The sequence below is a fragment of the Rhea pennata genome, chromosome 1, assembly GCF_028389875.1.
Source record: "Rhea pennata isolate bPtePen1 chromosome 1, bPtePen1.pri, whole genome shotgun sequence".
NCBI classification, from domain to species: Eukaryota; Metazoa; Chordata; class Aves; order Rheiformes; family Rheidae; genus Rhea; species Rhea pennata.
The window spans coordinates 1,047,699-1,075,602 of NC_084663.1; the positions used below are offsets into that span (position 1 = coordinate 1,047,699).

General features: G+C 60.0%; 3 protein-coding genes across 6 annotated transcripts; 1 reads left to right on the top strand and 2 right to left on the bottom strand.

The window, feature by feature from the left end:
* Window positions 1-9,213: 9,213 nt before the first annotated feature.
* GCC1 (GRIP and coiled-coil domain containing 1) lies at window positions 9,214-13,834 on the bottom strand. Of its 2 annotated transcripts, none has more exons than XM_062579489.1 (3): window positions 13,786-13,834; window positions 12,277-13,338; window positions 9,214-10,585 (listed from the first exon to the last, which is right to left on the bottom strand). In XM_062579489.1, exons 2-3 carry the CDS (start codon window positions 13,321-13,323, stop codon window positions 9,281-9,283), a joined length of 2,352 nt encoding a protein of 783 aa, XP_062435473.1. In that variant the 5' UTR covers window positions 13,324-13,338; window positions 13,786-13,834; the 3' UTR covers window positions 9,214-9,280. The 2 variants fall into 2 exon arrangements, with proteins under 2 accessions (XP_062435473.1, XP_062435474.1); XM_062579490.1 differs by lacking the exon at window positions 13,786-13,834 and adding an exon at window positions 13,514-13,638.
* A 1,056-nt stretch (window positions 13,835-14,890) lies between these two features.
* ARF5 (ADP ribosylation factor 5) lies at window positions 14,891-20,659 on the top strand. 3 transcript variants are annotated; one of them, XR_009960373.1, is made up of 7 exons: window positions 14,891-15,022; window positions 15,105-15,185; window positions 16,779-16,888; window positions 17,651-17,722; window positions 18,277-18,576; window positions 18,691-18,779; window positions 19,070-19,152. XR_009960373.1 is itself a non-coding variant. In XM_062592137.1 (6 exons), exons 1-6 carry the CDS (start codon window positions 14,956-14,958, stop codon window positions 20,077-20,079), a joined length of 543 nt encoding a protein of 180 aa, XP_062448121.1. In that variant the 5' UTR covers window positions 14,891-14,955; the 3' UTR covers window positions 20,080-20,659. The 3 variants fall into 3 exon arrangements, 2 of the variants coding, with proteins under 2 accessions (XP_062448121.1, XP_062448005.1); XM_062592137.1 differs by lacking the exons at window positions 18,277-18,576; window positions 18,691-18,779; window positions 19,070-19,152 and adding exons at window positions 19,710-19,835; window positions 19,993-20,659; XM_062592021.1 differs by lacking the exon at window positions 19,070-19,152 and having other exon boundaries at window positions 18,277-18,763.
* Window positions 20,660-23,218: 2,559 nt separating this feature from the next.
* Window positions 23,219-27,860, bottom strand: PAX4 (paired box 4). The gene is made up of 9 exons (XM_062578941.1): window positions 27,848-27,860; window positions 27,395-27,525; window positions 27,095-27,310; window positions 25,973-26,036; window positions 24,968-25,120; window positions 24,746-24,828; window positions 24,405-24,468; window positions 24,138-24,235; window positions 23,219-23,347 (listed from the first exon to the last, which is right to left on the bottom strand). Exons 1-9 carry the CDS (start codon window positions 27,858-27,860, stop codon window positions 23,219-23,221), a joined length of 951 nt encoding a protein of 316 aa, XP_062434925.1.
* Window positions 27,861-27,904: the final 44 nt, after the last annotated feature.

The following is a 27,904-nucleotide window of genomic DNA, read 5'->3' on the forward strand; positions in this document are numbered from 1 at the left end:
TGTCCCTGATGTCACCACGCTTCTCTGCATGCATTAAAACCCTACTACGTTTGCAAGATTCTGCTGAGGCCAAGCTGTGTTAATACTGACTCAGACCTACCAGTAGTCCTCTCCACTGCTCCTTTTACGTAAAAGGCTGTAGCAGTTCCTTTTCTCATATATGCCAGTACCGCAACAGGGCAGCCTCCCATGCTCAGCCTGCCTTAGGTTTTTCTTGGATCCATAGTGACAATCGGCAGGGCTCTCACCCATCACTGATGCTCTCATCCCCTTTGGGAAACTTTTCCCTAGGGATCCTTTAAGCCTAGCCCTGTAAAGGGCAACTCAAAGCTGCCTGCAGCTGTGCATCCATCTGCCCTATCTACAGCACATTAGAAGCTCTTGCAAAGCAAACATTTAATGAGGATGGAGTGTCGTGCAGTCAGAAACACCAGGAATGGCTACCCATCCCGGCAGCTTTTCCCATTGGATTTTGGTCTCAGCCTCATGCAAGGTCCCAGGCTTTCTAGTTCATCCATTCTCACTCACTCTGGCTCTGTTAACCGCTTCTTTCTATATTTTATCTTCTCAAATTATGTTGTTCTGACTCACTCTCAAATGATTGTCTCCTAGTGCTGTAGTGTTTTCAGTCCTTTGACAGGATAGCTCTTGTGTTCTTTGCAAATTGGAGAGCTGAAAGGATGAAAGCATTGCTGCTCCATCTGCATGCAGACTGGGAGCTCCTGCCTGTTTCTAGAGCCATGTCTCCAGCTCTGCTTTCCTCAGATGTGACTGCTGCTCCTTGTCCCCAGAACAGATGAGATGAACACATTGTCCCTCCTCTGAGGGATGCTTTCATCTTGTTTCTTCGTTTTCCAGCATGCTTGTTCAACCTATAGGAACTGCTTGCACTGACAGATCCTCTTACTGCTGATCTTAGAGTTAGGATTCACTTCAGACTGCCATCTTTTTCCTCTTATTTGTGCCCAACTGAATGCTTTTGGTTCTTCTGTTGTGGTTGCCATGGCTGTATTTTTTTATTTTTCTCTGTCTCTCCTCAATTATGTTGCTGTTCCTTAGAGGACAAGTTTCTCTTTGGCAGTTTTTGGTACTCCAGAGACCTGGGTGCTCCTGGGTGCAGCTGTTCACCTGTTTCTATCTGTTAAGTGATGTGGGCTTTTTTCATCTTGGCTAGTTGTTGTTTACTTTTAGCATCTTCCCATTTCAGTTGGAATTGTTGCAGCCCTACCACCATATGCCCTGATTGTGTCTGAAGTACTGTATCAGCAGGGGGTCTGCCCCAGTATTTCCCAACAGTATTTTTCACAGAAAAGTGGCATTACTGAAGGGCCACACTTGTATTCAGCGTTCTGCGATTTGCTTGACTTCTACTCTTGCAATCACAATACACTTCTCCAGGTCTCCCTTTCCTCTGGGAGACTGATGGAGAGGGATTCAAGGACGATCCAACCTCTGCTTTGTGCCCCCCCCCCCCATTCTACACCTGCCTTTATATTTCCTCCATCTGTTTATGTTCATTTCTGCTTGCATGGCTTTTGCATCCTCTGGAGTCCTAGCAGTGGGTTTGTTTTTATTTCTCCCAGCAAAGCTTGGCCTAATTATTTTCTGTCCCAGACAATTATTGGGATGAGGGCCATGCAGTAAATGCTTCTGGCATGCACCTGGTAGCCACAGGAGGCAGAGTCTTGGCGCTCCTCTCCTCGCACCATCACAGCCTGATGACTTCTATTGTGCCAAAGCGAACACCTGGTTGCACCATCCGACAGTGATTCATCCCTTACATCCGAAGTGTGTGCACTTCCCAGTCCTGCCCTGGCACCAAACAAGTCATTTGCCTTCCTATGTCTTGATCTGTATCAACGCGCCTTTTAGCACGGCCCCGCAGACCAGAGGGTATGCCAGGAGCGGAGCTGGTGCGCGCGTGCACGCCCTTACGTTGTGCAGCAGTCAGCACCTACCGGCTTTTTCAGTCATCTTACGGCTGCTCCTCAACACCCTGATCGTCCTTCTTCAGGTTCACAATTATTCCTCTCGACCCCGAGGCTGCCTCCCAGTGCCCTCGCTGCTTCTCAGCACTCTTTCCTGACTCCTGCTAGCTATGGCCATTCTCAGCACCTTCTCTCCTCCTTCTCCTCCATGGCTTTGACTGATTTCACTCTTGCTGAGGGTACAATACGGGGGTGGAGGATGCCGTCAGTGGAACATTTCCCAGTAAAGCAGTTGTGGCAATATGCACTTTGCTTTTTCTTTTTTTCTCTCTTCCCTCTCTTTCATCTTGCAGAACTATATATTTTTAGCTTTATGTTCCTCCCACAGTGATCATATCACATTTCCTGCATCAACCACCCATTATTATCCTTTCCATGTCCTTAGCTAGGCTTTTATGGTCCATGCATTTTTCTCTCAAGCTCCCTGATCTTCTCCCAGGCCATTCTTCTTCTCACCTCTGTTGGTAAATGCTGGTTCACATGCTTGTATTAAGCATCTGGCACCTTGGTGCTGTCCTACCCCAGCAATGTCTGGATTGAGCGTGCTATCAATTTTTAAATGAGCTGAAATCCTAATCACCTCCTTGCTTCCATTTCTGGTGGTGCAGGAGTCCTGGCAGCCACCAAACAGTGAACTGCAGGGTGATGGATGAGATGCTTTCATAGCTGCACTGATGGGTGACCAGGCCTACAGTAGCCCATGGGGAAACTACAGTGTTGGCACCCGGGGGGGGAGGTCTGTTCCCCACCTCCCTTCATCGCAGCCGTGTGTTAGGTGTGTGCCTTGTGGGCTCTTACACCCTTCTGCTTGTTACTCGGGGTGGTTCTAATTTGATTACAGAGCTGAGAGAGAAGCATGGGCTTGGGCATGGCAGAAGACTGGGATTTGGGGGCAGAATAATCCCTGAGAGAGGTTTGTTCATCCCTTTTGATGTGGCCTTGGCCAAGAACCTTTCCCTTGAGACAGGAAGGAGACATGAGCTGCCTGGATCACTGCCCGTTTCTGTTGCTTATCTAACAGCAGCAAAGCCCTGGGGCACCTGAACCACAATATGGTTATTTATAAGCGTCTTCCCGCGAGCCCTGCTGAGACACTTGGATTGCTTTCTGGCATAAAAAGTAACACTCTAAAACAAGATGAAACAACAGGGAAACAGGTAAACAGGGAGTCGAGTGAGGAGGAAAGTGTTTTGTCAAGTAGGCAGAAGCAGCTTTTGAGGACCCAGAAAGAGCCACCACCTTCCCTGAATGAGTCACAGTCGATGTTCAGTTACTGGAAAGTTTAGGGATTTCCAAACTGCACCCAGGCCACCAGCCTCCTCGCGTCGTCTGGGTGCACGCGAGCCTGAAAGGGGCTCTGCGGCCGCCAGGCCGGGAGCTCGCCGGCGGCTGGAGTCGTTCCTGGTGGAGCAGAGGAGACTCCTCGTTCTAGAGGGAGTCTGCATGAAAGCATAGCGCGGTGCAGCGGTGACAGGCTCTTGGTGCTCTTCCCTCCGCACAGCAGCTTGCTTTGAGACCGTGCTGAGCATCTGAGAGCGCCGTGAGCTGCACATCACCCCCACCCCGGGGCTCCTCCAGAGATGGGGGAAGAGAGCAGCGCCCGCAGGAAGAGCGAGCTGTGGAGTCCTGGCCCCTGCAAAAGCACCACAGTTGGGGACTTAGCTGCGCAGCAAACAGGAAACCGCAGAGTCGCTCTCTCGTGCGGCAGCTGCTGCTGATTTTACTGTCTGTGTTCAGCAGCCCCCCTGGGGTAGTTGGGCTTCAGCAGGGAGCAGCAAACTTGCCACGATGGCAGAGTCATTGCAGCCCCTGCCCCTTTCCATCGCAAAGCTGCACGGCAGGGTCAGCCCAGAGCTGAGGGCTCGTTGCTCAGACATCGCGGGTGTGAGGCGCCCTGTGCTGCCGTAGATGGGCCATGGGGAACTGCCAGATGTGCAAATTCTGCTGCAGCCTGGGGCAAATGAAGTGACCAGGAGCTGGGGGAGCCTAAGGAATTGCCCCCAAGGAGTCATCGCAGAAGGGCTCGAGGCCTCTCTGGTGCCGCAGGGAGGGTCTCTTACCTGCTGCCTCCTGACGGAAGTTTTGTCTCAGCCAACTGTAGACCAGGCTGTGCAGAAACCCCCGGAGGGACGTGGTCAGGGCCTGCAAGTGAGCAGGCTGGCGAGGGTGGTGCTCATGTCTGCAGCCGGACAGCCTCGCAGCACAAGAGCACCACAAACCCAGCGCTGGAGAGGAGCTGCGTTGGACCAGGGCGAAGGCGGGGCGACGAGGGGGAAGGAGCTGCCCTTCCTCTTCTTTTGGAACGGACGACGCCAGGACGCTCGGCCACGAGCGCAAGGGAAGGGGTGGTTGCGAGGCCCGCGCTGCGGGGCTGGCGCCGCGCGCAGACACGCACAAACTCCGGTACAAGCGCCCCCGCCGCAGGGGAGAGGGTGCTGGCGCGAGACCTCGCCGCGCCGGGCTCGCTGGCCCGGGCACCCCGGCCTGAGCCGCCAGGACTTCTCAGGCCCTGCTGAGACCCATCAGGTCTCAGCAATAAATACCATGCCTTAAAACGTCTTACAGTTGGGCGCGCAGGCGAGGATCACCGAACTAGGGAAAATCCAGGCTCAGCCCTGCTCCCGTCTGCTTCTGCTTGAACGTGGAGTCCTCGCTCATCGCAGGACATCACCTAACACCACCCCTGACACGAAGTGGAACATGTCACACACTCTCCCATGGGTGCTGCACACCCATCTCCAGAGACACTCGTTTTCTGAGCAATCCAAAAGAGCGGTCAAATTCACAAGCTGAAACATTTAGTTTTGTGTCTGTTCAAGCACAGCACTAACAGCACCAGAGAGCAAGTAAACACTGGCCAAGCTGTACTTGCCCTCAGTCCGGTCTTTGGGCTCCGCTGGACCCCAGCACCGTGGACGAGGGGCCATCAGCAAGCAAAACTAAGCTGCAAATACTCTAGGTTTATTTAGGAGAGTTTTGGCTAAATGATGAGAGGAAAGAGGGAGGGAGGAATGCAGGATCTGAGGGTCTGAGAGGGTGGAAAGATGGAGGACCAGGGAAAGGAACTGTGCTAGGAGAATTGCACCAAGCTCACAGCAAGGCCAAAGACTTGACTTTGGTGCTGCTGCTGCTGGAGATGTTCCACCTACAGCTTCCAGCCATCTCCTCTCCAACTGCTCCCTTCTTCCACCGCTACGTGAGGATAAGTATTTAAGGAGCATTTACTCTTTAAATGCAGCCGGTCACTGTCCAGCAGCTCTGCCTGCACCGTGTCCCATTCAGCATGGGTGCAGCTGGACCCCATCTGCTCCCTTCCTCGCTACCACTGCTGCTGCTGCAACCTCCCTGCCAGCCCGTCTCTCTCCAGCCTCGCTGGCATTTTTTCTCCCCAGGATCACAGGAGGAACACGGGCCTGCGAGCGGGAAGAGAGATCTCACAGTGGTCTTGGGACAGCAGAGCCAGTCCTCCTGCACTCAACCACCCCAAAATCACCACCACTTGGGGGCTCTGCGGGGTTATTTTATTTTCTAGACATGTTCCTCCAGGAAATTTTTCGGGTGAGGTGAGAGCAGAGACCCCTTCTCTTACCCGCTCAGTGACGGCCAGAGCAGCAGGAAGCTCTTGCAGTAACGCTCATGTTCGATTGCAGCAGGGCAGGATTTTGAACAGTCCCTGCCATTTCAGAGGCACCACCTGGTGCAAGCTTGCCAAAGGGACCCAGAGAACCAGCTGTTCTCAGCAGATCCCTCGGCAGAGCCAAGAGCTGCTTCAAAGCCAAGAGGCCCCAGAGCAAACGCTCCCTGGAACAAGCACTCCAATTTCTATCCAGTTGCAGCATGTGGCTCCCGTGTGTGACAAACGGGCCGATGTTCCCTCTGCCAGCGCTCTCAGCGTCTGCATGGAGACGATTTGAGTGCCAGCCTTCCAGCACGAGGAATTGCTCACCACTTGGCTTCTTCATCCCTTTCCAAGGCCTCCAGCAGGCATCGATTCTGCCTGGGGCATTTTTCCCTGAGTGTTTTTTGAGGCGAAACTGGCACCAGAGGTTGCAGGAGCTGTCAGCGGGAACAGAACGGCAGACAGCTCCTTGCGAGCCGGCATGCTGCCCTCTGGCTTTAGGGAGACGAGATTTATGGAGCAAACTCCATGGAACTTGGCCACTGACAGGACAAGCACTGCCAGCGCAGCATTAAAAGGGTAAAAACTCTGTCGTGTTTAGCTGCTGAAGCTCTCTGCAAGTCCCAGGCACTTGAACCACGCGGGCGCTCGCAGCCCTCCGGCCCCCGCGGCTGAGGTGCTGTGAGACAGGGGAGGGCACAGCCGGCTGGAGAGCCCCGCTCGGCCCCTGCGGCCGGGCTGGAGCCTGCTCCTCCGTGGGAACGGCCAGGCGTGCTGTGCCCATCACCTCACGTGGGCCTGCTGGCAGCAGTGGCTGCGGCAGAGACGACACCAGCACGAGCGGCACGTACTCCCCGCTGAACAAGGAGGCTCACTGGGCTGGAGAGGAGACAGCTAAACCAGCCTGCGCGAGGCAGCATTAGCCTGCGAAGCTCCAGCACCGTGCAGACACGCAGCAGCTCACTGCTGAGAAACCGTCCAGGCTGTGCAGGCTGCCAGGCCTCTCCCCAGAGCACTGCTGGCTCTTCCACCCCACTGGAGAGCTGCAAAATTAATGCATTCGTTAACTCTGTTCCAGGACTTGCAAGAAGACTGAGGATTGTTAAAACAAGATTTAATACCACTGTCTGCGAACACCTTCCCTGTACTCTGGGACTGGGAAGTTGTGCTTTGGAATCTAAGCTTTTATTAAAAACAAAGCAAGTGCATAAAAACAAAACTCAAGTGAGATTTTTGCCTACGTAAATGAGAAAGCTCCAGAAGCTTCAAAAAAAGCACAGTCTCCATTCCCAGGCTGCAGGCAACCACCCAACATCTCTAAAAGTAAAATGTCCCTCTCTGGTTTCAAGAGCAGCGACCATTTAAATACCAGCATAAGCACTTCCTAATGGGCATTCTTCCAGGAGATCCAGCCAGCACAACTCTTCTGGCCTTCCAGAGATGCTCCTTCCCATTTCTGCTAACTTAATCTCAACCGGCTAACTCTGGAAACGCAATACCAAGTATGCTCGTATTTTTGTCTTGACCTTCCTCACGCGAGGTAAAACTGCCCTGCAGTGCCAAGAAGCACAGGCACCCTGCCCTGGATTTCGGATGAGTTAGTTAAGCCCAGCGCTCACCACCCAAGCTGCGGTGAGATGCAGCATTGCCCCTCAGGCCTCGAGTCCCGCCTGGGAACAGACTCTGGCTCACAGCACCAAGCCCTGAGGTTTCACAGCCACTCTCGTTTCAGGTCTCGCTGTTTCAGACACCACGCGGTGCCCCGGGGCAGCAGGCCCAGCGGTGCCGCCAAGCCCGGCGGCCCGGGCAGCGGGAGGGATGCAGCATCCCACGGTCCCAGTCCCGGGAACTGGGCGACCAGCGGGTGCCCTCTAGCGGCCCCACACCCCAGCACCCACGGGCTCAGCCAGCCCGAGAGGGGGGAAGGAAGGCGACGGGATGCCAGCAGAGCTGATCCAATTCGCTGGCTCTTAGCACGCGCTAACACAGGCTTTGCACCACGAAACATCCATCCCCAACGCGTTCTTCTCCAGCCAGGTGGCCGTGGGGCAGCTGCGGCCCTTGAGCCACCTAGGCACAGAGCTCAAACAGAAGTCACATTCCTACCGCGAAGAGGAGGGAAGAGGAGTTTGCACCTGCCAACGCCGGTCCCGCACACAGCCAGCTAGCTGCCTTCCCCGGACAGGGCACAGGAGGAGCCAGCTTCCCCCGCGCTCTCACAACTGCACGGCGCAGGTCCCTGAGGTGAATCTCACTCACTGACCTTTCTCACACAGCACCAATATTCAAAACACGCACTGCGGTTTTCTATCCAGTCTTGCAACACTCATAAAATGCATAGTCTAACCCTTTTTCATTGAGTCAGGGCATTCAACTCAATCGTTCTTGGGTCTAAGAAGTCAGGACCTGGTAGCTCCTGAGCACAGCTGCCAAGAAAAGGAATGCCACTTCTTCCTAATGGTGGGCTTACAGTGGTTCACCAAAACCAGAGGCGTTCCCAGGTGTTCTGGCTTCCTTCCTGCCAAGCTCAGTAATTCCCAAGAAAATTATTCAAGAATCTCAGGGTTTATGCAGCAGCAGGCCACACCTTCATCCATGCACAAGTGCTTATTACAAACCATACTTCACTGGTAGGTTCAGTACACACATGCTCCCAGAGTTACTTTCTGCCCTTTACAACTGCTTTCTTCTTTCAATCTAAGCATGAAAAATGCCTTGTTCTTCCCAAAACCACATTGAAGAGCATCTGAAACATCACTGAAACTCCAAAAGGCTTAGAAAATGACTGTTAAAGGATCAGTTTGTCAATTTTAGCCTTTCCTCAGCTAGCTTTCTGTAATATCCCAGTTCTCACGTCAAAAAGGGTTAGAAAGTTTGGACATCTATTTTAATACAACGGGTACATAGCACCTTTTGGGTTGAAATGGTGTGAAAGAACTGCTTGCTCCTTTACAGTTACAAGGGTTTGAAATGTTAAATACTTAGAATATCTTCCTTCCCTCCTTCTCAGGAAACATATGTAACTGCTCCGAGAGCATCCTTCATCAGTAGTGAGAGTGCACCTTAACACAGAGCGTCACAGGGTGATCCTCAGCGCTATGAGGAACTGCTGTACCCACTCATACAAATTTAGCTCTAGGTAGCAAAACTTCTTTTGAAATTGCTCAAGATTTTCTGCATTTGGAGGATGTTGGTAGTTAAGATTCACCCTTCTTGCAGGTTTTCAGTTCTGCAGGTTATGTAATCTTAGCACTGTATCAAATGCCCCCCCCTTTTTTTTTAATATATTTGGAATCACAAGCCTTTCTGGAGCTTTAAGATACAAGCAAGTTTCACCCTAATAGGGCTCCCCAACCTATGCCTGACACGAAGAGATTTTTTTTTTAAAGTTGATTTAAAAAGCATCACTATCTTCAAAAAAAAATAAATCTTTTTTAAATCAAGTTCTTATTCAGAGCGAACTCTCACACCCAAGAGCACTGTGATTGTACTGGAATAGTTGGAATAACTCTAGATTAGTGCTAATAGCACTATTTTAAGCCCAATTCTTTTTTGAAAGCTCTCTGCTTCATTGCATGTGATTGGAAAGAGCTTACCCACAAATGATTTGGTCTTAGATAATAATCAGAAACATGTTATTATAGAAAAGCAGCTATGAGTAAAAACTACCATCTCATCTCTTCCCAGAAAGCCACCAGCTACTGTAAGCTGACTGTTTTGTAATAGTTTGCTTTTCTTCCGGGCTGAAATGCAGAATAGTTAATATAGCAGTTAAAGTCTGCTGGCGACCAAGAGAATCTGGCAGCGTCAAAAATCTATAGACAATGTTCTTGAGGTATTCTAAGTTGGCTCCCTCTCTGCTCTTATCTCTGAAATTCTTCTGGATTTCGTTCTGAAGCATGGACACCTCTTCCCGGTGCTTCTCCTCTTCAGTCAGGATCTTCTCTTGGAGCTGATGAACTTCCATTTCCAGTTTATGCTTCTGCTTCCTCAGTGCTACAATTTCCACCTCTTTGCGAGCAAGCTGCTCTGCGTACAAGAAGAAGGTGGGCTCGCTGGTGGCAGCGAGATGAAGAGCCTGGGGGAGATTCTCTGAAGAATCATTACCTGGTGAGTCATTGCTGGTATCATGAGTCCCTGATGCTAGATAGTTTTTGGGTCCTTGAAGCCCATAAGGCAATGTGACAGATCTCAGCTGCTCCAGCTCTTGGTCCTTTTCTGCCAGGACAGCCAGTGCTCGGTCTCGCTGTTTGCGCATTTCTTCCTCCAACTTCAGTGTCTGTTCCCTGTAGTCCAGCTGGCATCGCTCTAATTCCTGCCTGTGACTTTGCTGCAGCAGAGACAACTCTTGCTTCTTTGCTTCCATATCTTGCTGGTGCTGCTTTTCCATTTCTTCAGAAGACAGCCGAAGTACAACGTATTTCTCTTTCAGATCAGCCAGCTGCTCTTGAGCTTCCTCCAGTTCTTTAGCCAGATTGCCATCTTTGGCTGACTTGTTCTTGAGAACCACTTGTGCCCTCATCTTATACCTTTCAAATTCTTCTTTCAGCTGCTTTAGCTCCTGCTGATAGTACAAAGCAGTGGCCTTCTCGCCGTCCCCAGTCTCAGTGCCCTTCGGCAGCTCCAGCTCACACAGCTTCTCAATGTCCAGTGCTGGCTGACTCTTCTTAGCTGCTGCCTGAAGTAGCTTCTTCAGCTTCTCCATTTTATCCTTTAGCACATTAATGTCAAGGTTCGTTTCCTCTATGTGAATATCAGCGGGAGATCGGCTGGACGCAGCAATGGCCAGAGTTTTGTTCTCCAGGTCTAACTGCACAATGCGGTCCTTCAGCTTCTGAATGATCGTCTGGTCTTTCTGCTTGGCTTTTTCGTAAGCGCCAAGTAGTTCGGACACTTCGGAGACCTGGCCCTCCAAACCGGCCACTCGCCGCTCCTCCATCTGGGCATGCTGGCGGAGCTGCTCCTCTGCCTGTGCAGTCTGAGAGCAAGGAGACACAGAAGGGTTAGGTTACTTCAATACTCTGTGCAGGAGCTCTGCAGTTTACCCAGAGGCTTAACTCTGCTCTGATGAGTTCCAAGCAAGGGCTGAGCCATCCTTTCCCCCAAAATCCTGTACAAGCAACCATACTGACTTGCCTGTCTTAAAAATAGAAATTCAAGGATAAAAGAAACCAAAGGCATTTTTGTTTTTACTCCCTGTTCTCCGGAATTCCTGTTAGCAGTGTTATCTGTATTTCTACAGGTTGGGGGTGGAAGGAAGTCAGGAAATGCACACTCATGTCACAGCCTGATACTGGATTTTTTAAAAATGCACGCGTGCTTTAAAACTCTCATACATCTAAATGCAATGTATTTAAATGGCATGCTTTGCTGCACTGATATTAACATAATTCAGTGGTTCCTGAGTAACTACAGCAAACACCTACTACCCACAGTTTTTATGGCTATCAAGATCCAATCATCTAACAGAACATTTGAATGGCAGCATTTGACAATCACCATCACAAATTAAAGCATAACTGGAGTCAGATCATCGTCACCTCTGTCAGAGAGAACCTGTTAGAGATAACATCTCAAAAGAGGCAAACTGTGTGAAATCAGCCCAGTCACTAATTAAACACTTCAGATTAGAAGGGAGAAAACTTGTTCCAGACTGGGCGATGACGAGGATACCATTCCAGAGTGCTTCCAGATGCAAATTCAGTTAGTGGTGCCAAACTCCCGAGTGCACTGCCCCACAACCCACAGAGTTACTACAACCCACAGAGGAACTACAGGTTCCTCTTTTACATCACATGCCTTGTTCTAGCTCTTCTCTCCCCCCACATGCATACAGGCAAGAGCCGTTTACTCATATTTACCCTTCTTCTTTCCCCAGAGCTCTTCAAGCTTCACTGAAAAGTAACCCCAGGGCCTTCAATAGCACAGAGCACAAAGCTCCCAAATCAGTTTATGTAGTTCCCATCAGCAAAGATGGGCTGTCACCTTTAGCTGCACAGCATCTTTCACAATGGATCAGACAAGAACCTCTGCAGTTTGATAGCTTTTGTCACAGAAGCTGTGAAATTCACAGAAATCTCTCATCAGCCTGCTGTAGAATAGGAAAGGGAAAGATGGTTTTATGACTTCAACAAGCAAGTAGTGCAGGCCCTGAAGATGAAAGGCCTTATTTGATATTAATCTCAACACCCATAGAAAGTTCTATCGATTTACGTGGCATTATATTAGAAGCTACTTCCTTTCATGAGCTACAGTAATTGTACCCTGCATTGCCCTTAAACACTTTACAAGGGCAAGACCACATGCATTGCCATAGTGGGTCTGAGCAAAGGTCCCTCCTCCCAGTCCCAGCCGCTGTCACGCCAATGACAACGTGTTCAGAACCAAACGATGCTCTAGAGGATAAATACAGCGTAATCACCTCATAAAGGCTGCCCCCTGCTTAGGATGACTTAAACACTGAATCACAAGCAGCCTTTATTTTCCTCAGGGAATACTGTCTCATCAAATAAAGCCATGGCATTCTTATTTATTTCCAACCTTTTAGACTTTGCAAGTCTGGGTCAGGAAAGGGGAATATGTGCTACTCCAGTCTAATTACAAACCCTGCCCCAGTCGCTCCTGATACAGCTCAGAGTAAGCTGTTCTAGCGCACAGCCAGGAAATTACCTTTCTCATCTCTTGCAACAGCTGCACTTGGAAGTGATTCTTGAGATTGGCCATCTCCTCCTGCAGATCCTGTATCCGTGGGTCTGGTTTGTTGTTCTCTTCCTGCACAGCTTGCAGCTCTCTCCTCAGGTCTTCTACCTCCTGGCTCAGCTGCTTGATCTGCAGTTCATAGCCCTCTGCACGGTCAGCCATGCATACCCTCCCAGCCAACAGCTCCCTGGTCTCCTCCAGCTTTAGCTCTACGTCCTGGCGTGAAGTCCTCTCACTCTGGAGCAGCTTCTGCAGCTCTCGTAGCATAACAGCATGGTCACTCTGTTCTTGGGCTCGGTCATGCTGCTGGGTGATCAGACGGGCTTTGGTCTCCGCTAACTGTTCCTGGACAGACCTCAGCTCTGTCTCCAATTTGTCTCTCTCATCCTCTGCTTTCTTAAAGGCATCATCCAGGTCCTGCTTCATCTTCTTCTTGTCTGCTTGATATGAAGCTTCCATGCGGGATTTCTCCTGTGTGACTGTGGACAGAGCACTAGTCAAGGTGGCCAGCTGAGTCTTCAGCTGGAGCACTCTTTTATCAATCTCACCGGCAGATGATGGCACATCCCCACTGCTTGTGCTGATGCCGTTCTCTGAACCACTTGTCTCCTCTGATTTAAGAGAGGAGGGAGCAGCCGCAGCCTTATCATCCTCAGTTCCTGGTTCACCTTTGGTACTGGCCAGACTGGCAGCTGTGTCTGCACTGGTAGCTGTTCCCCCGCTATCCTCGCTGTGAACAGAACTCCTGTCATCAGCAGAATCGGCAAAGGAAGAGCTGGAGCTAGCCACAGATACAGGGTGAGCCCCACTCAAGCCAACATCTGCCTCATGAGACACAGATAATACTTTCAAGCTAGCTTCCAATGCCTCTTTTTCTTTGAGTAAGCTCTTGTAGGCTCTGACAACATCCTTCAGCCGAGCCTGGTACTGAAGAAGCTGCTTTTTCTGCAATTCAATAGTCTCTAGAAGATCTTTTTTACTTGGGCCACCTCCAAAGTTCATGCCAAACTTCTCCATGATGCCTTGTGCAATCTGAAATGAGAAAACCAGTGCAAAAGCTAAACAAACAGCAAAAATCTATTTATGATTAACAGGAGCAGGTTGCTCCCCAGGACCATCACGCCGAGCCCCCCTGAGGACACCATACAGTTAACGGCTCTGTACCAGAACAGAGCAGGAAGTACACCGGGCTGCTGTTAAGACCCACCGAAGGGCTGCAGCTGGCAGGGACCTCTGGGGAGCGCCCGGTCCAGCCCCCGGTCCAGCCCCCGGCTCAGGCAGGGCCACGCAGAGCGGCCTGCGCCGGACGGTGCCCAGCCCGGTTGGGACATCTCCCCCCGCTCCCCTTCGAGCCCGCTGCCTCTCGGCCCACGGCGCGGGGAGCCGCCCGCCCTGCCCGCCAGGGGCTGCGCCTGCAGCCCGCACGGCGCGGGCGGGCGCGGCGGGAGGCGGCGGGGGCCGCGGCCGCCCGGGCCTTACCTGCCGCCGGCGGGCCGCAGCCGCCGCTGCGCAGGCGCGGCGGCCACGCACGCCACTTCCGCCGCACGCCACTTCCGCCGCACGCCACTTCCGCCGCCCGTGAGCGCTCAGCGCGCAGGCGCGCGGCCGGGGCGCTTCCTCTCGACCGCCCGCGGGGAGGGGGGAGGAGGCCGGGACGGCGCAGGCGCGAACCGCACCGGGGAGGGGAGGGGGTGTGGGGAGAGCAGGTGGGCGTGCCCGGCGGCGGCGCCCGTCACAATAGGCCCCGGGGTGTGTGTGTGGGGGGGGGGTCCCACCGCGCATGCGCGGCTGCGGCGGCACGCCGGCACCACCCGCAAGGCGAGTGGACTGAGTGCGCAGGCGCGGCCCCCTCCCCATGTCCTAACCGGGGACCGGGGCGGAAGTGGGGCGGGGCCCAGGGGGCGGGGCGTGTCACAGATAGGGGCGGGGCTAAGCGCGTCGGGGGCGGGGTAAGGCAGGGATGTACCGCGAGGGGCGGGACCGCAGGGGCGGGGCTTATCCGTAGGGGGCGCGGCCTCAAGGCGCAGGGGGCGAGCCCGAGCCGTGCCCTGCCAGGGCGGGAGGAGGGGCCAGGCGGCGCGGGGGCGGGGCCGGCGGCGCGGGGGCGGGGCCGGCGGCGCGGCGGAGCCCGGAGGCGGCGGGGCCGGCGGCGCGGGGCGGGGCCAGGCGGCGCGGGGCGGGGCCAGGCGGCGCGGGGCGGGGCCGGCGGTACGGCGCGGGGGCGGGGCCGGCGGTACGGCGCGGGGGCGGGGCCGGCGGCGCGGGGGCGGGGCCGGCGGCGCGGCGGAGCCCGGAGGCGGCGTGGCCGGCGGCGCGGGGGCGGGGCCAGGCGGTGCGGGGGCGGGGCCAGGCGGCGCGGGGGCGGGGCCGGCGGCTCGGGGCGGGGCCAGGCGGCGCGGGGGCGGGGCCGGGCGGCGCGGGGCGGGGCCAGGCGGCGCGGGGGCGGGGCCGGGCGGCGCGGGGGCGGGGCCGGCGGCGCGGCGGAGCCCGGAGGCGGCGGGGCCGGCGGCGCGGGGCGGGGCCAGGCGGCGCGGGGCGGGGCCAGGCGGTGCGGGGGCGGGGCCGGCGGCGCGGCGGAGCCCGGAGGCGGCGGGGCCGGCGGCGCGGCCGTCCCGGCCCGTCCCGCTGCATCCCGCCGCCGCCGCCGCCATGGGCCTCACGGTCTCCGCCGTCCTGTCCCGCATCTTCGGCAAGAAGCAGATGCGGATCCTCATGGGTGAGCGGCGGCGCCGGGCCGCGGGGCCGGGCCGGGCCCGGGGCGGCCGGTGACCGCCGCCGCCGCGGCCGCTCTGTTGCAGTGGGGCTGGACGCCGCCGGCAAGACCACCATCCTCTACAAGCTGAAGCTGGGCGAGATCGTCACCACCATCCCCACCATCGGTGAGTGCCCGGGGCGCGGCGGGGCGCTGGCGCGAAGGCGCCGTCCTCGGCGGGGCGGCCGCCGCTCTGGGGCCCGGGACGGCGCGCGGGCGGGCGGGAAGCCTCCGCGGAGGCCTTGCCAGGGGTCCGCGCCGGGGACCTCGCGAACGGCCTGGGTGACGGGGCCCAGCGCACCCTCAGCGGGTTGGGGGTGGCCCGGAGCTGGGAGGGGGAGCTGATGCAGCAGGTTGGCGTGCTGCAGTCCAGAGGGACCCGGCAGCCTGGAGACACGGGCAGAGGGGACCTCGTGAAGTCCGACACGGGAAGGGCAGGGTCCCGGGGAAGGGCAGGGTCCCGCGCCTCGGGAGGAGTAACCCCGAGCACCAGGACGGCCTGGCGGCCGGCCGGCTGGAGAGCAGCTCTGCAGAGAGTGACCTGGGGTCCTAGTGAGGCGACAAGTTGGACGTGGGTCAGAAATGGGTTTGTGCAGCAAAGGCAGCCAGTGGCCTCCTGGGCTGCGCTAGGCAGAGCGTTGCCGCCAGGCTGAGGGAGGGGAACCTTCCTCCCAGCCCTGGTCAGTGCTGGGTCCAGTTCTGGGCTCCCCGGTGCGAGAGAGACATGAAGCTACTGGAGCGAATCCAGCAAAGGGTCACAAAGATGATGAAGGAACTGGAGCATCTGTCATGTGAGGAGAGGCTGAGCAAGCTGGGACTGTTCAGACGGCAGAAGAGAAGCCTCAGGTCAGGGTCTTATTCATGTGTCTAAAGAGCTGAAGGGAGGATGTCAGAAGGATGTGCCAGGCTCTTTTCATTGGTGTCCAGTGACAGGACGAGAGGTGGTGGGCGCAAGCTGAAACAGGAATTTCCACTTGAACACAAGAAAACCCTTCTTCATGGTGAGGGTGGTTGAACGTTGGAACAGGTTGCCCGGAGAGGTACTGGAGTCTCCATCCATGGAGATACTCAAAACCCAACTGGACACAGTCCTGAGCAACCTGCTGTAGGTGACCCTGCTTGAGCAGGGTGTTGGACGAGATGATCTCTAGAAGTGCCTCCCAGCCCCAACAGTTCTGTGGTTTTTTGTACGTGAGTGCCAACCAGATCCGGGCTGCTGAGGTTTTCAGGGTGATGTTCCCAGGAGCTGGCTGGTGAAATCATGCAGTGCTGGTCCTGGAGAGCTGGCAGGGCCTGCGCAGACTTGCTGGGCAGTGCTTGAGAGCGTGGGGGTGCTCAGCTTGCGGAGAGAGCAGGATGAGGGCAGGAATCTCTGCAGTGTGTGTTTCCTAGACCCTCTGCACAGCTAAACTGTGTTAACAGTGCAGTGCTGTGGGTGGAGATGCTCCCTGGGGATCGGTGGCAGATGAATGCAGCAGTGAACCTTGATCTCCCTTCCTGTACTCCTGAGACACCAGTGGGTGTTGTATGAGTGATGCTACTGTATGAGTGGTCATCTCCCTGTGCAATTCTCCGTCCTGCAGCTCAGGAACCCAGAGTATGTTCAAACTAAGGCTGCTGCCTCCTGTGTCTCTTGCCTGTGGTGTGAGAGCCCCGAGATTGCCAGCAGGATTGACGGTGCGTGCGCTGTCTCTCCTTGCCCTTCCTACCACCCCTGCAGGGTTCAATGTGGAGACAGTGGAGTACAAGAACATCTGCTTCACGGTCTGGGACGTGGGTGGTCAGGACAAAATCCGACCCCTGTGGAGGCACTACTTCCAGAACACACAGGTATGTGCCACCGCGGGCCAGGGTGGACATGGCTGTTGCGTGGAGACCCGTTCAGGCCCCTGTGCTGCTGGTGGGGGAGAAGGGTGATGGGTTCCCACATCTGGAACAAATGCTGTTCTGGTCAGCGAGATGAACCTGCTCCCCTCTTAGCAAAGGAGGGCATTGCACAGGGACAGGTCAAAGCTGATCATCACCTCTGGTCCTTGAGTGCTTGGTGGCAGGCTTTCCTCCTCCTAGCAAGGAACTGTGCAGGAGTTCAGCTGAAGTCACTCTTGTTCCCTCCTATGCAGGCTTGTGCTCCGGGGTTAGAGGAAATCTGGGATGGGGCTTGGCTGAACTTGAAGAGCTGTAGTGAGGCTGACTGCAAGGGGCCCCAACAGCCCTTGGTCCCGTGGAGCTTCTGGCCTGATCCTGCCTGAAGTGAGCATATGAATGGCTGCAGGGAATAATTCCTGGTCCTCAGGGCAGCGACCCAGATGGGACCACTGAGAACTGTATCTGGGTGTTTCCTTCAACTCCCTAGTAGGAGAGGAAGCATATGAGATAAAGAGTCCTTCAGAGGACTAGGTGTTGGGCTAATTGGGCAAGGTTAACCACCCTTGCCGCTCTGGTTCGTCATGGACTCGGGCTGGGGAGGCCCCTGGCAGGCAGCTGAGTTGTTCTCCCTGTGCCATGGGGAGTCTGTAACCTGCCGTGACATCCGGCTCAGCGTTCCCCAGGCAGGGCACGAACTGCCGGCTCCAACCCTGACTTCTCTTACAGGGCCTCATCTTCGTTGTGGACAGCAATGACCGTGAAAGAGTGCAAGAGTCTGCAGATGAGCTGCAGAAGATGGTAAGTGTTGGGGGGAACTGTGTGGGCCCGGATGAGAGATTCGGCCTTGCGCGGAGGCTGGCCTGCCCCGGCCAAGGTGGTTGTCGTGTTGCCAGCCTGGCTGTCCTGGGGGACAGAAGGTATCTGCCCCGGTCCTGCAGAAGTGCCTTTGTGCCAGCATGGGGCAGGGGCCGGCGCATTCACCAGTTTTTGGTCAAATGACTCATCTCTCCCCAAGAGAAGGAGCAGCAACCGTCTGTCTGCTGCCCCAGAGATTGCTTCCCGGGAGACAAGTTTTAAGGATCAGACAGTAATTCTAATCTACCAGGCAGAGGCTTAAACTGCAGTGATCAGGAGCAACTGCAAGAGGGGGCAAAACAGTCAAGAAGACACAGTTCTGGGTTACACTTAGGGCTTTGTTTAGCTGAGGCGCCGACACGGCCGGTGCAGGAGCCTGCTGCGCTCGGGTTCTTGTGCTCTGGACGTTCCTGAGACCACGAGGAGCCCACACAAAGTGTGGCAGCGGGCGGGCGTTTGGAGCACTCTCCAAAACGCTCCCCTGTCGCCCTTGGCAGCGTTGGCAGGACGGCCAGGAAGGCTGGAGGTCTGGGCGAAGGCGAGCCACCCTCAGCCCCCTCACCCCCCGCGTAGGGGGACGAGAGGGGGCTGCGCATCCCAAACCTGGGAGCTCCGCTTTGGGACGCAAGGTCTCGTGTCCTGAGAGACCCCTCGCCCATCGCCGCGCTGCTCTCGCTGTGCTCTGCCGGCCTCGAGCCGCCCGGGCTGCTAAAGTGCTTCGAGGGCTGAGCTCTCGGGATGCAGAGCAGCGGGCTGCTTGGCGCTGCTCTCGGTGTGATTTCCCTGCCCCGCCGGAGGTGCGTTTAGCCGCCGATTTCCCAAGCCCGTTAGCTGCCACAGAGCCGGTCTGTGTGGGGCATGTGTAGAGAACATCTTTGTATCGGCCTGGCTCCTGTTTTCGCTGCCCGCAGAGACCGGAGTGAGTGAGCGTGCTAAAGCCTTGCGCACCCGAGGAGGGGAGGCAGCTTCCAGAAATGTCATCCAACAGCCAGTTTGCAAGGCAGGGATTGTTTGCTGCTTGGCTTAACAGTCTTGGTGGGATCAGAGCATGCTTGGGGTGGAAAGCTGCCGCAGAACTGAGCATGTAACAGCCTGTGAGCAGGGCAAAAGGATGGGACCGTTCACACTGACCTCGTTCTCCCGTCTGAAGAGCTCCGTTGTACTTAAATGGCAGCTTTTCTTCTGCATGTGTAGGGGAGAGCCTGATAACCTGGTACCTCTGATGTTAGATAACGCGTTTCTGGCAGTGATCTCTGTCCTGGAGGTGCGTTTCTCCTGTCTCCTGTACAGACACAAAGAGCAGCGTCCTCCCAGTTACGGCTCCCCCGGAGCTTGCCCCGCGCCTGCCGCTGTGCCTCCCTTCCCCTCCCGTGGATCTGAGTGCTCCAGAGCCGAGGTCTCCTTTGTGAAGAGCACAGCTGCTCCTGGTGCAAAGGCCCGGAGACGTCTGTTCCCCGGTGGCTCTGGCTCTCACGCGGGGTTTGGAGACCCGCTGCGGAGCCGATAGCTGACCTGTGCAAAAGTGTCGTTGACACGTCGCTCAGGAGCTCCGGCGACGGGAGTCTCTGCTGAGACACCGATGCACCTCACCGAGCTTTCCCACGCTACGGGGATCCCGCGGGGGGTCCCCGGGTGTCTGTCCCACCGATACTGTCCCCTTCCTGTGGGTGCACAGGCTGGAGGGCTTGGAGAGCATCCCACGTCACCGAGACCCGCAGGCAGTGAGGGGGGCGGGAGGGAGGAGCTGAGACGCTGGGAGCGAGCGGAGGATCCGGTGTCCTCCTGGCTCTTCGGGGTCCCTCCAGAGCAGGCCGTCGCCCTGCCCGGACCCCCACGGCAGGGTGCCGGAGCGGCGGAGGCACGAGGGACCGGTTCCCCGCGCGCCTCTGCGGCGGCGCCCGGCTCAGCCCTCCGCGCCCTCTCCCCGCAGCTGCAGGAGGACGAGCTGCGAGACGCCGTGCTGCTGGTGTTCGCCAACAAGCAGGACATGCCCAACGCCATGGCCGTGAGCGAGCTGACCGCCAAGCTGGGCCTGCAGGCGCTGCGCGGCAGGACTGTAAGTGCCGGGGAGACGCTTCGAGCGGCCGCGGGGCGGCTCCGGGGACGCGCTGGCTACGCGGAGCCGGCTCCGTGCCGCCGCCGCAGCGCGCTGCGCCGGCAGGGCCGGGAAGCCCGCTGCCGGCTGTGCCACTCCTCCGGCCTCTGCTTTCCAGTGGTACGTGCAGGCAACCTGTGCGACCCAGGGCACGGGGCTCTACGACGGGCTGGACTGGCTATCGCACGAGCTCTCCAAGCGCTAGACGGGGCCGGCGACGCGGGGACCGGATGAGCTGGGGACATCTCTTCCAACTGCTGTTTCGTTTGGTTTTCTTCCTTATTTTGGCTTTGTTGATTTTTCCCTTTCTCCCCAGAGCGGCCTCGTCTCTGAACGATCTGTGTGTTTATCTGGTAGGACTTGAACCTCAAGGACTCTTGAGGCAGCTCCGCTTTGCAGCGTCCTGCCTGCCCTGCCCGGACCTAGCCGTCCTCCCCAGCTGCGCCTGTCGTCTTCTCGGAAACCCCGCGGTGCCTGCGCGAGCCGGCGCGGCGCTGGGGGCGGCTAGCCGGGAAGGGGGCTGCTCGGACGTGCCGGGGGTGCCGGGTCCCTGGGCGCCGGCGGGTGGGGGGGTCCCGGCTCCTCTCCCGGAGGCGGGCATTGGCGGGCTGAGCGGGGCTCGGAGGCGGCGGCTGCGGCCACGATAACGCTGCAGGACAGGAAGGATTTTCCTTTTTATCCTTCGATAAACTTTATAGTTCTCTTTCCCTTGGGGAGGGGGCGTATGGCTGCGTAATGTGCTGTTGTATATTGAGTAATTAAACGCCACCACTTTGTACCCTGCACCCTGCCTGCTTCCGTCTGGCTCTGGCACCCTGGAGCCCTCCGAAGCACGTCTTCCGTGAGCCCGGCCGAGGGCACGGGGCGGCTGGGCCTTGCTAAAGCCGTGCGTGCCTGTGGGGCAGAGAGGCTGCCCTGCCCTGGATGGCAGAGGAGGGGAGCCCTGGCTCCATGGCTGCGTTTGCAAGCTGTTTCCTAGCCCCACGGTGCCAGGACAGGGCCTGAGCTGAGCTCTATAGCTGCGCTGCTCAGGAGCCGGTGCCCTCCGGAGCGGTCGGGAGGCCGGAGGCGTTTGCGCAAGGCGAGTGTCCGCGCTGCCCCCGCACGGCTGCTGGCCCTCGTGCGCTGGGGAGGTCGCTTGGGGCGAGAGACGCGGTAGACACCGAGCGTCCCCTGGGGACAGACCTGTCCCCGCAGCACTGCCTCGGGGTTGGAGCAGTCCGCTCTGGCTGCGAGAGCGGAGGCTGAGTGTGTGCGTGCGTGCACGTTTGTGCATGCCTGCGTGTGTGCATGCACGCGTGTGCACGCATGCACACGTGTCTCCTAGCACGGTGCTCTGACAAGCTGTATGCCTTGCAAAACACGCTCCCCGCGCCGAGCTGAGCCACCTGCGGGGTGCACCGGCCGTCCCCAGGGGGACGTACTGGCTGTCCCTGGCGCTCCCCGGGGCTGCGGGCTGCACGTCGCGTGTCGCCTGCGGCGCGTGTGCCATGGCCTGCAGCTGCAGTGTTCTCCAGGCACCGAGTACAACGTCCCGCCACGTGGCCCGTGCCTGCCCCCAGGCCTCGGAGGTCCCGCTCCTGCTTCGGGCAGGTTTGGGGCCGGCTCTTTGCACGCCCCTCTCCTGCGCCCGGCACTGGGGCTCGCCCTGCGCCGTGGCTCCAGTGTGGGGAGGCAGCTGGGACACGGGACCTTTCACTGGGCCTGTAGCTGCCAAGCGCACGTGCATCCACCAGTGCCCGGTGCCAGGCTCCCCCCTGGGTGCTCCTGGCTGCATCGCACCTCGGAGGGGCAAGGAGCAAAGCCAGAGCTGCAGCGCGGAGCTGCTGAGCCGGCGGCTCGGCCCCGGGGTTGCTCCGGCCCCGCTGCCGGGCCAGAGCCGCTCTGGCTGTTTGCAAGGGGTCTGGGGGGGGCGAGGGGCCTGCTGCTCTCGCTGGGGCTCCGGCACTTGGCTGGACGAGTCATGCCGAGCCGAATGGCAGGACCGGGGAAGTCACGGTGGGACTAAACAAACAAACCCCCCAAACTTTTTATTTTGAGAAGGGAACCATATTTTCAGACTCTGACCATATTCTTTTGGTCAAAACTATTCTTCAAATCAGTGCAAATTTGCCCATGATTTGGGACTCTTCCTTTGGCCAAAACCCCGTTGCCTGGAGGCATTTCCTGCAGCTTCCCCAGACAGCGGCCAGGAGACACCGGCGGGGTTTGGCACAGCTGGAGCAGGACTCGGGGCACCAGAGTCGATCCTCGGGGATCCCCCAGGGCAGGGATCTTGCTCCTGCAAAGCCGGGGGGGGGAGCGGCGGTGCAGGAACCCCTCCGTGCACGCGTGCCGGGGCTGCAGAGCTGGTGGGAGAGCAGCGCAGGTGCCTCTCCGGCTTGTGTGGTCTGCAGCGCCCTGCCTGGGAGCCCCTGAAAGCCCCTGAACCTTCATGCATCAGCTGCTCATTAATGACTTCTGGAGGTAAAAAAGAAAAAAACTTCCCTGCTTTGAGCTGATCATCCTGGGGCTTGGGGAGGGTGGGGGGATACCAGGGAACAGCAAAACTCCCGCTGGGAGCAGCGTGGGAGCAGCGCGGGAGCACGGCGGTGCAGAGCCAGCTGCTGTCGCGGCCGGCGCTGCGGTCCCTGCGCGGCTGGCGGGGGCCAGGGCAGGCTGCGGCGGGCGAGAGGGGAGCGGGGCTGCGGGTGCAGGGCCCCGGTGGGGCTGGGAAGGCGCCGCGGGAGGTGGGTGACCCCAGGGAAGCAGAGCCGTGGGTGAGGCACGGGGCAGCTCCGGGGCTGGGGACCTTGCAGTGCCCCCAGCACCTCTGGCCCCGTTGTCCCCCTGCTCCCGGTGCTGCACACGGGCCTCGGAAGAAGGGGTGAGCACCATGCAGTCCCCGCACCCGAGGGCCCGACCTGCTGGTCCTTCAGCCCACGCAGCACCTGGGCATGCGGGTGAGCTGCCAGGCAGGGCACAAATTGCTGCAGGAGGGGTTGCACAAACTGGCACGGGACAGATTGCATGAATCTTTGCAGGATTAATTGCACAGATTGGTGCAGGACAGGTTGCACAAACTGGTGCCGATGGGTTGCACAAGCTGGCGGAAGATGAGTTGCACAAGTCAGTGCAGGTTGCACAAACTGCTGCAGGACAAATTGCATGACTCTTTGCAGGACAGGTTGTACGAACTGGTGCAGGATGAGTTGCACAAATCGATGCAGGACAGGTTGCCAAGCTGGTGTAGGATGGGTTGCGTGGATCTTTGCAGGACGAGTTGCACAAATCAGTGCAGGATGAGATGCCACACTGTGGGCTGGGGAGGCAGTGCCAGAGCCAGGAGCAGCCGGGACACCCCCTCACCCAGCCGGGAAGGGGCACAGGCTCATTCCCATGTGCTGGCCCGTGTCTGAGGCCTGCCAACCTGGCGACGGGACGGTCTGCACAGGCACGGCGCCGGCACACTCCTGCAGCAGCGAGCCGGGGCTCTGCGCCGGCGGATCCCGCAGCCTCAGTGCCAGGCGTGTCCGGCGGCGTGGAGCGGGGCGAGGGGCACCGGGGAGCTCGCGGGGGGCTGCAGCGCCGGCTCTTCGGGGCAACGTGGGGCTCCGGGCGGCGGGGACAGCCCCAGGGGGCCTGGCAGGGCGAAGCAGGGGGTGGCCAGGGGGTGCCGGGGCTGCCAGGGTGCCGGCGGGGGGCTGCCGCCGGGGGCCAGGCCTGCGGGGAGGCAGCGGGGGCTCAGGCCCGCGGGACCCCCCCCCCGCGATTCCCCCCGCGAGCTGCCGCGTCCCCTCCCGCCCCCGTTACCGCAGCAGGCGTCGTCCCAGGCGCAGAGGTGCAGCGGGGCCGGGGCGCCGGGGCCGGGGCCGCGCGGGGCGGCGGGCGAGCCGGCGGCGGAGGCCGGGAGATGCTGCGTGGGAGCAGACAGCGGGATGTCGCCGCGGGAGCCGCCGGCGCACGGGGCACCGGCCCCGCCGCGGCGGGGCCTGCTGAGCCCGGGGCGGCTCCGGAAACATCTCCCGGCTCGGCACAGGGCTGCTCCTGGGAGCGCTCGGGGCGGCTGAGCAAAGCGGGGAAACGGGAGCATCCCGGGAGGGCATCCCGGGAAAGCGTCCTGGGAGCACATCCTGGGAGAGCACCCCTGGACGGCATCCCAGGAGTGCATCCTGCCAGAGCATCCCGCGAGAGCGTCCCAAGGGAGCATCCCGGAGCGCATCCCGGCCGGCGGTGGGCAGCAGCGGAGCCCCGAGCGTGGCGGGGCGCCGGGCTCCGTCCTACCTGCGCGGAGCCGCAGGCCGTCGCGGGGGGCGGGTGGACGGCGGTGAAGGCGGGGGGGACGGCGGCCAAGGGCGGCAGCAGCCACTCGCACCAGGAGCCTGCGCGGGGAGAGGGGGGGGACAGTGCGCGGCGGCCCCGGACCGCGCCGGCTGCTCGCCCGGTGCTCAGCCCCCCGGGGAGCGGCGCTCCCGGGACCCGCTCCGGCTCCCCCCCCCCCCGCCCCGGGTGCCGTCCCCCATGGCGGGTCCCGCGGCGCCCGCCGGTCACCTCCAGCCTCCAGCCTCTGCTTGGCCTCCCGGCGCCACTTCGCTCTCCTGTTGGAAAACCAGACCTAGGAGAGGAGGGAGGAGCAGGGCTGAGCCGGCAGCGGCTCTGCGCAGCCCGGCTCGCTCCCGTTTCCTGCTCGGCTGTGGAGGCGAGTTGGGAAACGCGTCCTCGAGGGATGCTGAAAGCCCTGTTCGGGGCGGTTCGGGGTGTTTAAGGCATCGCCCTCCCGGGTGCCGCGCCGCGCCCCACATCCCCATGGGACGAGCCCGCCTGTGCCCCACCTCGTCGCTCGGGGGGCTGCAAGGCCGTGGGCCGGGAGCGGGGCCGGGGCGGCCCCTTACCCTGATGGTAGCATCCGGCAGCTGGGTGGCGGCGGCCAGCCTCTCCCGGGTGACGGTGTCCGGGTACTGCCCTCTCCGAAACTCTGCACGGGGCCGTGCATCAGCGTGCGCCCGGCTCGCGGCTGCGTCCGGGAGCGCCTGCGGAGCGGCCGCCCCCTGCAAAGCCCCTGCGTCCCGGCCCTGCGGCTCGAGGACACGCCGGCCACCGCGCGAGACCATCACCTTTCTCCAGCGCTTCCGCCTGCTGGCTCGAGAAGACGGTCCTGTTCCTGTGCCGCGCGCCCGGCGGGAGCTGCCGGCCGCACTCGGGGCCCCTCGCAGGGTGCTGGCTCCCCGGGGAAACGTCGGCACCGGGTCTGGCAGGTGAGCGGCAGCCTGTGGGCGCCGGGCCGGAGAGAGGGGAAACGGCAGGGGCTGGTGAGTCAGAGGGTGCCTGGGACTCTGCAGAGCTGCAGGCTGGGGGCAGCGGCGGGAGCTGGGCGGCCAGGACAGCCGGGACAGCCAGGACGGGGTTGCAGCTCCTCGGCCCCACGCGGGCATTTGTGGGTCGCTGCAGCAAGCGCAGAGGGGGGAGGAAGTGGGGAGCCACGTCCTCGCCTTGCTCTCTTGCAGCTGGGCTTTCACCTCTGCCCGAAGCACCTCTTTCCCAGCTGGGTGCCCAGGGGCACAGGACCACCCATCCAGGGCTTGGGCATGGGGGCTCGGGCTGCAGACCCCGGCAGGCAGGGCGCTGCCCCACTGCAGGGCGAAGCTGGCTGTAAGAGGGGCGTCAGCCCCGGGCAGTGCGAGGAGTGGGGCCTTTCTGGGGACATCTGGGAGAGGGGGCTGCCAGGGCGGTGCGGGGCGAGGAGGTCGGGGAGGGCCGAAGAGCCCTTTTGCTTTTGGAGGGGGACGGGGTTGGTGCAGGAGTGTGCAGAGGAGCCATGTGCGTGTGCAAGCATGCGTGGGTAGGCATACATGTGCATGTGGCTGTGTGTCCATGCCGGCACACATGCATGCATGCGCAGGTGTGCATGTGCACGCGGATGTGTGCAAGCAGGCACGCCTGTGCATGCATGCAGGTGTGTGCATGCATGTGGGCGTAGTGTGTGCGTGTGCAGCCAGCGGCAACAGCTCTCCGCACCCTCCGAGCGAGCCTCTCCCACTGGGTGCACCCACCAGCCCCCGCGCCCTGAGCCCTCACCCCCCAGCACGTCTCACCCGGCAGCAGCGGGTCCCTGGCAAAGCCCCGGTCAGCCGCGAGCTGCAGGTTGCTCTGCAGATTCCTCAGCACCCGGTTGATGGAGGAGACCTGGGCAGGGAGAGACGGGGCTGTGCCGCGAGCCAGGGCGAGGGCAGCGGGGCTGGCCGAAGCCCCCGCGCGCCAGGGTCGCTGCGGCACGGGGCAGCGGGGAGCCCGGGCCGAGCGCCGGTGGGCCCGGGGCAGGGAGGGGCCGCAGGCGATGCCCCAGCGCTCTGCCCCGAGACGCCCGCCTGCAGCCCGTGCCAGAGACACCGCGTGCTGCCGAGCACGTGCCAGGGACTCTCCAGCCAGGGACATGCCCATCTGCTCCTAATGTTTGCTGATACAGGCAGCCCTTCAATTTTAACGGAATAACAACATTTGATGTGAGGTAATCTGCAAATCAGAGCTGGAGACAGTGAGATTTATAGCAGCGGGTCTGTGATCAGGAAACACGGCTCTCTGCTGCGACATTGCAGACTGCATTTTATTACCCTGCCTATCAGTGGCACTTGTAGCAGACTCATCACTGCAGTGTCCAAATGCCAGTGACACAGGCAGGCTTGCGTGGCAGTGGGCCATCAGGGCCCTCCTCTCTTCCAAGCAGGCTTCAGCTGAAGGCTATTTATTTCCCATCCTCTCCTGCCCCGGGGAAAGAGCCCTCCTCCTACTGCCGGGAAGCTCCAGGGGCAGGGGCCTTCCTTTGGCTGCACCCTGGGCGCCTCGGGAGCTGCTCCCTACGCAAGAGCAGCTTCTCCTCTCCTGCCGCCGCTGCTGCTCTGCCGCGCGGGCGGCCGTGCGGAGCGGCGCATCTCCCCGGGCAAGGCCGGCTGCGCTGCGGCGGGGCGAGGTCTCTGGGGCTGGAGGGCTGCAGCGGGGGGCGGCCCAGAGGCAGTGGGCCCCTACCCCCCGGCTCAGCCTAGCGGCTGCCTCTCCCTCCACCATCTCTCCGGGCATGGAGCCCATCCCTGCGCATCCACCCCTGCCTGCCCCTGGGTGCGCTGCCCGGAAGGAACCACAGGAGCCCGCAGGATCCCGGCGATGGGGGTCCAGGGGCCGGTGGCCAGCGGCCCCCCCACCCCCCGCACGGCGCCTGGCCCCCGCGGCCCTCCCGGGCGGGCACTCACGCTGGGGGTCCTGTTGCTGGCACAGATGCCCTCGGCGTGCAGCTTCCTCCGGATCTCCCAGGCGAAGAGGGTCGGCTGCTCCAGCTTCAGCTGGGCGATCCTGGCCACCACCGCGGGGGTGGCCATGCGGGGCTTGCTGCCCCCCATGGCCTTGGGCTCCACTGCTCCCGTGCGGTAGTAGCGGCCCAGGATCTTGCTGACGCAGCCGTTGGACACCTGCAGCACGGAGCGGCTGGGGCAGGAGCTCAGAGGCAGAAGGACGGGAGGAAAAGGAGACCCCCCCCCCCGCCCCGGGCGCACCTTGAGGCTCCGGGAGATGTCCGAGGTTCGGACACCGCACGACGCCAGCTCAATGATCCGCTTCCTCTTGCAGGCGGGGAGCGGGCGGCCGTTCACGAAGAGCCCCCCGAGCTGGTTCACGCCGCTGGGCCCTGGGGAGACGCCGGGCAGCGGTGGCACCGGGGCTGGCTGCGGAGGGACGCTGCCCCGCGCCGCGGGGAGCACCGGGGCACGGAGGCCGTGCAGGGTGCACGGCCGGGCGCTCGGGCAGCCCTGCCTCCGGCACGCCGAGCGGGGGCTTGGGGGCGGCTGGCGCGGTTAGGGGCAGGGAAGGGCCGGGCAGAGCTCTGCACCTGGCACCGCCGGGGCGGGGGGGGGACAGCCAGGGTCCTGCGGAGCCGCTGCCGTCGCTGCCGGCTGCGGCGGTGGGACCGTGCGCGCAGGACTGCGCTCCCCGCTGCCGGCGCCGCTCACCTCGGTGCTGCATGGCGGGGGCTTCGCGGGGCGGCTGCTCAGCGGCTGCCCCGAAAG